Consider the following 10,339-nt stretch of genomic DNA (forward strand, 5'->3'; position numbering starts at 1 on the left):
AAAAAAAAAAAACACTGAAATTAATAAACACTTTAACATTGAAATAAAAAAAAAAGACTTGTGATACTGTCTAAAGATGAATATCTGGATCCTCCATCCTCTGGCTAAGTTATACCAGTTAAACTAGTAAAATGGGTAAAGAGTACGAAGAGCTGATCTGTTTATTTGTGTAAGACAGGAACTGTTTTTTGTTTTGTTTTGTTTTTTTAGATTTGAGGTAGAATGATTTTAGTCTAGGCCTGCACAGTTTAAATCAACCTTGAGATCAGATTTCTGAAATCTTAGGACTGAATTGTATTTATTCAAAGTAACTTACTTTTGCATTCAAGGTCTATATTTGATTAGTTCATGCACTTGGTGGAAAGCAAACCTATAACCTGTTGTTAACACCACTGTCTACTGTTTAAGATACAGGAGAACTTGTCTGAGAAGTAGTATCTGTTCCGGGAAAGAGAAAAAAAAATTATCCTAGCTAAGCAAATAGCTGTCACGTAATGCGCATTCAGAGTCGAGAAAATCACTCATTCAATCTATTAGAACAGCAGTCAACTGAAACCACAAAAAACACCACTGAGTGTGTTGAATGGCAACAGGTGTAAACATGACAAGATAAACTTCATTTTATTGTAAATGTTTATTGTGCATGTAATGATCAATGAGTTTCTCAGTGTATGCTGGTTAATATCTGTACTTCAAAATGGCTGATAGCTGAAATGATGAAAATATAAATTATACAGTTGCATAATGACAAATCACACAAAATGTAATATGAGCTTCATTTCTAGCTTTTCAGGACACCACCCCCTCATGCCAGACTGAGTGGCAAAAAAGCCCAATTCAGGTGCATTCAGCCAGGACACACCCCCTCAGCCAGACTGGAAAGAGAGCCTTTAGCGTGAATGGATTTAATAGGGAAGATGTGAAAACACAAGTAAAACAAATGATAATCAGTTTAAACTAAAGGTTGCTGAACTTGATATAATGTTCTTAACTTAACAAATATCCAGTGGTCAGTGCATATTGATGCAGCCAGAAATCATGTTTTCTAACACTCACATGTGTCTGATTTTGACGCCAGGGAAAATAAATAAAGCAAACTTGCATGTAAACTCATTTTGTAAATACAAAATAGATTGGTCTAAACCCCGATGATGACCTTTATGTTATATATATCATCATATCGTCCAGCTGAAAAACGTATATCGTTTTTGTCAGTGTTTATTTAAAAACATCCAGTTATGCAGAATTTAAGATGGTAAATATTTCGCTGATGACTTGTCAATACAATATACTACAATACAATATATAGGATATGATTTTATTGCACAATTCAACATATTAACATGAAATGATAACTGCAAATCCAAGTTTCGCTGCCTGGAGACCAAATGTTTGTTTTTGTTAATTTGCTTCTGTTTTCATTTGCTTTCAGCAGTCTGTAAAAATATACCTCAGGTTTCTTGTAAAATCCCTTTGTACAGTCAATCACAAAGCTTGTTCTGGTTTTAGAGGTGTTTTTTCTGTTCTGTCGCAGCATTCGCGTTGAAACCAATTGTGGTGGGCGGAGTCGCAGCTACGCCAGCTGACGGTGACGTCACATGCATACCGTTTCGAGGGAGGTCTACCGTTAAAAAATCAGGTTCCAGGGGATAAAATACACGTTTTTTTGGTTCGGGTTCCCCTGGTAAATTAATATTTCAGGGGCTAAATATGACGATATTGGCGTCGCTTCAACCCGCGACAACAGTGTTAAAGTAGCCCAATTCCGCGTGAAAACAGCGGACTTGGCAACACTGAGTGGCAGCGGCAGATTGGTGTGGCACGTGGGCTGAAGAAACCACGATAATATACGTGAATTAAAAGAATCTTATTTATTACCATACAGCTTTTAAGTGCCAGCTTACATTAAATAAAATGCCGCCTTTGATTTGATTGGTCATCTCTTGACATCGGAACTCCTACAAAGACAAGAGTGATGTAGAAGTATTAAACATGAAGCTTACACTGGTGATGTATTTGACGAAATCGAAATTTGCAGGTTAGTAACAGCGCCAACTACTGATCAAAAATGTTATAACAAAATGAACAGCTGCGTGTCCTTTGAAGGCTGATTGAGTAATTTTGAAAGTGAAAGTTTGTGAACCTCTTTTATATACTGGTGTGAGCAGCGGAGAAAGAGTCAGAGCGGAATGAACTGAAGAGAGTGAGGAGACACAGACACACACACAGACCAGACCGGTGAGCAATAACTCTCTCTGAACAGGAAATAATTTCATATTTACTAATCCATGGAAAATCATGAATAGGTCTGCATGCATGCTGTTTTCGTAGTATGTGATTTACACATTTTGCAGGAGTTTATACTGCCTATGAACTTAGACAGCTTATTTTGTAAATGATTTTGTCTGATCTGCAGTGTTTCCTACCGAATTAGTTTAGATTTGTTTTTGCCTTCAGCTACGCAGTAAAAAGAATGCAATAAAAAGTTTTTTTTTTTTTTTTTCATCTCGTTCAATTTCTGTCGTGGTGTTGTAGATTCAGCAGATATGTTTTGTATTTGATGAACGTGTGTTTTATTGAACGCGCTGTGATTTACTACTGTAATATGTACCGAATCTCGTCGTTTCGCTGCTGTATTTTACACTCACGAGTCCTTACAAAGCATGATTAGTCTAAAGCATGATCTATGATATTGTGTGAAACCTTGCGAAATATTTAAGTTTGACATACTGATAGTTTTCTGTATTAGAATAAATATAGGTTTCTAAAGCTGATGATGTTCGTGTTTCTTAAAGCATGAAGGAATAGGTTACAAAAAGAAACCCAAACAACTGAAATTCTGTCATTGTTTAATCAACCTCGGGTCATTTTAAACTACTATAAAGCACAATGAAAGTAGTCTGTGTGGTTTCTCTCTCTCTCTCTCTCTCTCTCTCTCTCTCTCTTTGCAAAGCATTGTTGCAGTGAATGCCTTCATTTCTATTTTAAATCCTCAGTTAAAAGATAGTTGTATTTTTTGTGGGCAGAGAGAAACTATTTTCCATTGTTTCATATATTGTGAAAGGTTGAAATCTCTGTTTAAAGTGCTGAAAATGATTTTTGATGATTTTAATGAAATGTTTAGTATACCTGTGTTTATTTATGGGTTTAAGGAGTCTAAAGCAAAGAAAAGAATGGGGTGTTTGCTGAATTTTATTATAGGTCAATCAAAGATGTCTATTTACTTAAGTAGAAAACAGAAAATTGACCTTGGAACTGACTGTAATATAGTGACTGTTTTTAAGGATTTGTAAAAACAAGAATTAGACATGATTTTTCTTTTTATTACTGTATGAAAAATCTAATGGACTTTGAAATGATTTGGACTGATGGAGAAGTACTTTGTAAAGTTGAAAATAATTCTCTAATTTTTGGTGATAATATAAAATGAAATAATATATGGAAGATTTTAAATATATATAATTAATGTATAATAAAGTTTTCTAAAAATCAAAAAAAAAATCAAAACTCTCTCTCTCTCTCTCTCTCTCTCTCTCTCTTCTCTCCTCCCTCTCTTAATATTCTTAACGGAACTGATTAAATCTAAGCAAAATTTTTCTGAAGAATGTTGATATCTGATGCAAATTTCTGTCATTATTTCTATTGCAGAATCACAACCATGAATGCTGTAAATGCTGTGCTGCTGTTCATTCTGGTTTGGACCTTTTCTCCTGTCTGTCAAGCTGATGATGATGATGGTAAGAGGATAAACATCTCCTAGAAAGTGTGTTAAAATTTTGAAGGCTAAATCTAAGATTATGAAAAAAATGATTTTTAGATATACAACACAAGTGGCTCTTTCAAAAGAGTTTGATTAAAAAAAGTTTTAGTTTTACTCTTTGCACACTTTACACAATAGGAAGGAAATCCATTAAAGCATTTTTCTACCAATTTATGTGTTTATACGATCAAGTTATTTTATGTAAAACAATGTGTTTAAGCAGATAAGTACAAAATCACATTTTCAATCATGACTATATGATCTTGAGTTTTCTCTGCTGATTAGTAAAAAAAAAAAAAAAAAAAAAAAAGTGTATATATTAAAGCTAGAACTCATAACAAATTATAAAATAAAAAAAAAAAATCCTTTTGAAAATCTAACCTATAAAACACATACTGCAGTGAATTTACTTATTAATTGATTCTCTAATGAAAGAGTACAGTATATTTACTGTATGACTGACATGGACACAGACACAATTAATATGTGTGAATATGTTAGGATCAGAATTTTATAAGATGTTAAAAATAATAACAACAGAGACTTTTATTATTCTTCAGTTGTTGTATTATATGATATACATTGTTATTTTTCAGATGACTTCAGTGTAAGCTGTGATGATGTGACTGGATCTGTGGGGAAAGAAGTAAATCTCACCTGCAGCGTCTCACTGAACAACACTGAATGCTGCATTACAGGATATAAGTTTAAATACTCTGAGATCAATAATGAGGCAGAAATCTGTAAAAAGTCTCCTGTGAACCCCTGTGATCAGAGAAACAGCTTCACCTGCAGCTACACTCCAACTACAGCAATGACAGAAAAATTCAGATTCTTTGTGCAAACAAAGTGTGGAAGCAAAAATACAGAATTCACTGTAGTCATAACAGGTATAGTATATAATGTTGTTTATATTTCAATAAATGTTTGTGATTTATTGAATGTTTATGGCCTAATTGTTGCATGATCATGGTTTTCAAAAAACATCTCTCAAGATACTTCAATCAGAGTGATTTTTAGAGATGTGTAGATTTGCCTGTGACATAAGTTTGATCAGATTCTCAGCAGCAGAAGTGTTTTGTGAAGGTCTGTGTGGAGAATCTGACTGTCTGCAGGCTGATAGACTGAAGTTGAGTTTATGATTTAAACGATGTGTCATAAAACATTTTAAATTCATCTTTCAGAGTCATCATTAAGAAAAGCAAAGGAATCTGAAGATACTGGGGAACCTGGATCTAAGGATACTGAATCTAATGATACTGGATCTAAGGGTATTGTCATCAGTTCAGTTGTGGGCTGTTCCATCATCATCATCCTCATCATCATCTTAATGACAATCATTTGCAAAAAGCAGTCTTTTGGATTCCAGAGAAGGATGTTTCTATGCATCAAACATGATGAAGACAACAGTAATTGTCCAGAAAATGTGATATAACAGCATTGACTCAGCAGTACAAAATCAATGTGGTGCTCATGAAAGATAAAAGCTTTATTTAAACTCCCCTAAACTACATACTCTACTGTATTTCATATCTCAAAATACTGAACATATAACTCTTGTCATTGTCTTAAAACTATGTGTCTGTGTTATACTCGTTTCTGTGAAACAGCAGTATATTATTGATCTGTTTGTTCAGTGTATATATGTTTATATGTGACTTTAATGAACTCAAGTCTTTGTGAACTTTAAGGGGAAACAGAGAAAGGCAAGCTGGTTTTGCTCTTTTTTTGTCTGGCCCTCAATGAATGTAAAAAATGAATGTCAATTTTGTGTTTGATACTGTAAATGTTAATATAGCTGAAGTTTGGAGATTATATTTCTTAATATTCTGGACATGCATTTTGTAGTGAACAGTGTGGTTTTTTACAGTAGTTTATTTATTTAAAAAAAAAAAAAAAAAATGTTTAAATCATTTGTTTATGAATAAATACTGTATTTGTAAAACCCTCTAAAGATGAATATCTGGATCATTTGTTTATTTATTTGTGCAGTTATACCAGTTAAAAAATTTAGTTGGTTGAAGAATTTTTACAAAAAAACTGATTTGTATAGTATGCATTATTTAGTTTAAGCCTGTACAGTTTAAATCAACCCCCGGAATCAGTTTTCTGAAATCTGAGTAATGAATTATTTATGCATTTGGCTGACGCTTTTATTCAAAGCAACCTACACTGCATTCAGTGTTTATATTTGATGATCAGTTCATGCACTCCATTGGGAACAGATCCATAACCTGTTGCTAACGCCTTTGTCTACTGTTTGAGATTCAGGAGTAACTGTCTGAGAAGTAATAACTCTTCTGAGAAAGAGAACAAAATGATACTACAGCTGATGAAAGTAAATGCCTGTCACGTGTTGTGTCAGGAAAATCCTGCATTCCATCACATCAACAAAAAAAAAAAAAAAAAAAAAAACAAGACTCAGATAAAAGGGCCACCATACAGTGTGTTTGTATAGCAACAGATGTAAACATGGCAGATGAACCACACACTGATTTCACAACAGAAATAATGTCAACTTAATTTTATTTACTGTAAATGTTTATTGTGCACTTACTGATCATTATGAGTTTTCAGTGTCTGCTGATTAATATCTACACTGCAAGGTAGCTGATAGCTGATATTATGCAGATATATAAAATATATATAAAACGCTTTTCAGATCTTGCTTAGTTTCTTTTATTTCCAGCTTCTGTTTCTTCTTTCCAGGTATGTTTTGTAATTTCATCATTAACCATTCATGCAACAACAAAACAACTAACAACAGACTAGTGACAGACAGGAAACCATCATAATACACACAAAAGAAATCCATCATATTTATTCAAATGCCAGCTGACATGAAATGAAACATGGATTTACTATTTGCATTTTTATTTCTATAAAATTTTATTTACCTGAGAAAGTACTATACAATCTACAGTATGTGTAGCAAATAGGTCTTTATAATGCTTTAATTATGCTTGTTTTGACTTAATATGAAATCTGGAGATCTTGTATAGTTGTATGAAGATTTCTAAAAAAAAAAAAATTTGCAAAATTAATATTGCAATTGCAAAATTAATAGTACAGCTTTCATTTTGTGAAAGTACAGCACAGACCAAAACTGAGCATTTGGGTAATAATCAATTTTAATTTTCATTGCAACATTTCATTTTAATATGCAATGGATTATTAAAATTAAACAAAGAATATACTTTTTCAGCAAATTATTATTATAAACATAATTTTTAAGGAAAAAAGAAAAAAGTTGTTGTTTTTTATTTTATTGTTTATTGTATTGTTACCTTGCATTTTAATAAATAATGTTACATAAAGACAAGTAAACAATCAATAATAAAATTTCTATCAATAGCACAAGGATACAAATGAAAGAAACAGTGCTTTAAGCTTTTCAGTTAGGTCTAACAGTACTATCAAGAGCAAGAGCAAATTTGAGCAGAGTGATTTTTCCTTTATTTATTAATTAACATTAATACAAATTGACACAGACAGTAGCAGGTATATTAAAAACTGCTGTCACTTTAAGACCTAATGCACTGATGTGACACGTATCAGATTTTCTCTCAGCAGTTTACGTTCATTTGAAAACTTTTCAAACTTTTCACATTTCAGTTAAGACTGTGCTTAAAAGGGTACTTGACAAAAAAGGCATTTTTCCTTTGATTTGATTTAATTTTGTGTGTATTTTGTCCGCTCAAGCGCGATAATGCCCAAACGTGAACTGATTTCGGTAACACCACGTTGTCTGAGATGCAGCTCTCTGTGTGCGTGCACAGAAAACAATGCGTGAGTGCCAATTCTCTTTTACGTCGTCTTGCGCTTGAATGGTTTAAACTTGAATGCTTAAAAATGTTAAAAACACATAAATGTGGTTAACTTCATGACAAGCCAAAAGCAGTAAGTAGAAGTATTGTGCCACGGACTCACTTCATTACAGTTATAACTGAAGATTCACTGAAATTCAAGTGTCTTTGAACAGTAAAGCCCCGTCTTTTTTGATTTGATTGATCATCTTAATCATTTTGATGTTGATGAGCACTGTTAGAGAGCTCATAACTTTTAAAACGTTTTGTCTTCAGAACAACAAACAGAGAAACTTCAAGAATATCAGATATGTCCACCTCAATGTTATGGCTTTGGATTCTAGAGAGCATTTGCATCTTTGCAAATTGCCTTTCTGAAAGGAGAAGCCCACTTCCACCAAAACAAAGATTCACATATAATGTACTCACCCCCTGTCATCCAAGATGTTCATGTCTTTCTTTTTTCAGTCGTAAAGAAATTATGTTTTTTGAGAAAAACATTTCAACATTTTTCTGGGTCTGTAAATGATCCCAGCTGAGAAAGAAGGGTCTTATCTAGTGAAATGATTGGTTATTTTCATTAAATAAAATACAGTTTAAATACTTTTTAATCTCCAATGCTCATCTTGCCTTGCTCTCCCTGAACTCTGTGTATTCTGCCTCAAGACAGAAAAACTCCAATCGTATTTTCTCCCTCAACTTCAAAAATCATTTCAAAATCATCCTACATCACTGCAGAAGTACAGACACAGTCTTTGCAAAGTGAACATGCAAAGAAGATCAAACACCCTTAACAAAAAAGGTAAAACAGCGATATAGGATGATTTTAAAGTTGAGGGAGAACATGAGATGGGAGTTTTTTGACATACACTAACTGTCATGAACCGGAACAAAAACAGTCAATGCAGAGTAAGACAAGATGAGCGTTTGACATTAAAAAGTATACCAATTGTATTCTTTTTATAAAAATAACCGATCATTACACTAGATAAGACCCTTCTTCCTCGACTGGGATAATTTACAACCGCATTTGGGTTCGTTTGAAGTCGCATTTAAACTGCATTTCGGAAGTTCAAAATCGGGCCACCATATCAGTCCATTATATGGAGAAAAATGCTGAAATGTTTCCTCAAAAAACACAATTTCTGACTGAAAAAAGAAAGACATGAACATCGTGGATGACAAGGGGGTGAGTAAATTATTTGTAAATTGTTGTAGAAGTGGACTTCTTTAAATGTGTTTATTTGTGGTAACTGGTTAAAGCCATTCTCTGCTTAGGTGTCTTATGCACCTGTTGCAATGAATTCTTCTCCCAGCAGAGAGCATGTCCTCCTGGTGAAATATGAATGTATAGAATGTATATGATGTATAGATCATATAAAACTATGTTTTTAAAAAGCACCTTAATGTACATAATCGTCTCACTTTCATCTTGTTCTGAGGTGAATATATTTTTTTGTTGATCACGTGTCGTTTGGTGAAGAATTGCTGCTTGTTATTTCTAAATGAAGAAAATGGATAATGTTATGAACTGAAAGTGAAGGAAACAATACACTGTTTTGTTTCTTTATTCTTTCACTTTGTATGTGGTTCACTTGTGTGAAGTTCTGTACAGGCCACGCTTGTACAGCCTCTGTTTTTCTTCTGAAACACACCAAACATTTCATGTGAAGTAAATGATTGCCTTAACTTAGTAGGTTTTTATTAGGTAATAAAACAGCAGTGGTTTAATTCACTTATGGAAGAAAAAAGAATTTAGGCTAATATTACAATGAATGAAAAAACTGTTAATTTGATAATTAGTAATGTTTTATGTTTCCACATTGTGTGCATTGTATTAAACCACTTTTTTAAATGGTCGGCTCTTGTAGGTCATTTTCAGGGCGTTTGACTCAGCAAAGCCATTGAAGAGCAGAAGCAGGAGACGAAGTGATTATGCCAAACATCATTAGGACATTAGGTAAAGATCATATTCATGAAGATATTTTGTAAATTTTCTACCATAAATATATCAAAACTTTGTATTTAATTAGTAACATGCATTGCTAAGAACTTCATATGGACAGTTTTTAAAGGTGATTTTCTCAATATATAGATTTTTTTTGCACTCCCAGATTGTATCTCAGACAAAATTGTCATATCCTAACAAACCATACATCAATGGAAACCTTATTCAGCTTTCAGGTAATGCTTAAATAAGAATTTTTAAAAAATTGATGCTTATGACTGGCTTTGTAGTCCAGGGTCACAAAATAAATAATATAATAATATATAATATAAATGAATTTATGAATGAATGAAAGAAAGCAAGCAAAACACAACACTGTGACTCAGAAGTCATGTGACACAGAAGTAATATGAGCACAGTCGAAGTAAACAAATGGAAAAAAGGTGGGCGAGAGAAAGACAGATTAATTATCGCTTTCTCTGAATGACAAAACAATAAGCCCAAAGTGTTTAAAATGCATTTTTATTACAGTGAGAGCACCCTACAGCGACATGGGAAACACCTCGCTTGAAGCTCAACGGTGGGAACTTGTATTGTTTGTAATGTCGCAAGTCATAATGGAAAACTTTCTACAAACTGCATTCATTCTTTGACACGTTTTAATGGCTCAGTGCCTGTAGAGGTGATGCAATACATCAAAAACCTGTTTGCCTTTGACGAGTAAACTATTTTGCAAATAAGCTGGTTTTCTCAGGTCACTGAATAAAAATGTCACTACAATGTTAATATATGATATACTCTAGATTAGGTCATGATTCATAAAAA

The 10,339-nt window shown here is 33.0% G+C and overlaps 1 protein-coding gene across 1 annotated transcript; it reads left to right on the forward strand.

Moving 5' to 3' along the window:
* Nucleotides 1-3,582: 3,582 nt before the first annotated feature.
* Nucleotides 3,583-5,169, forward strand: LOC127158968 (uncharacterized; the record flags this gene model as incomplete). The annotated part of the gene is made up of 3 exons (XM_051101909.1): nt 3,583-3,737; nt 4,357-4,650; nt 4,945-5,169. Coding segments are annotated over exons 1-3 (652 nt in total), but the record flags the coding sequence as incomplete, so codon positions are not given.
* Between the last annotated feature and the right edge of the window lie 5,170 nt (nt 5,170-10,339).

This window comes from Labeo rohita, unplaced genomic scaffold, assembly GCF_022985175.1.
Source record: "Labeo rohita strain BAU-BD-2019 unplaced genomic scaffold, IGBB_LRoh.1.0 scaffold_1814, whole genome shotgun sequence".
Lineage (NCBI taxonomy): Eukaryota > Metazoa > Chordata > Actinopteri > Cypriniformes > Cyprinidae > Labeo > Labeo rohita.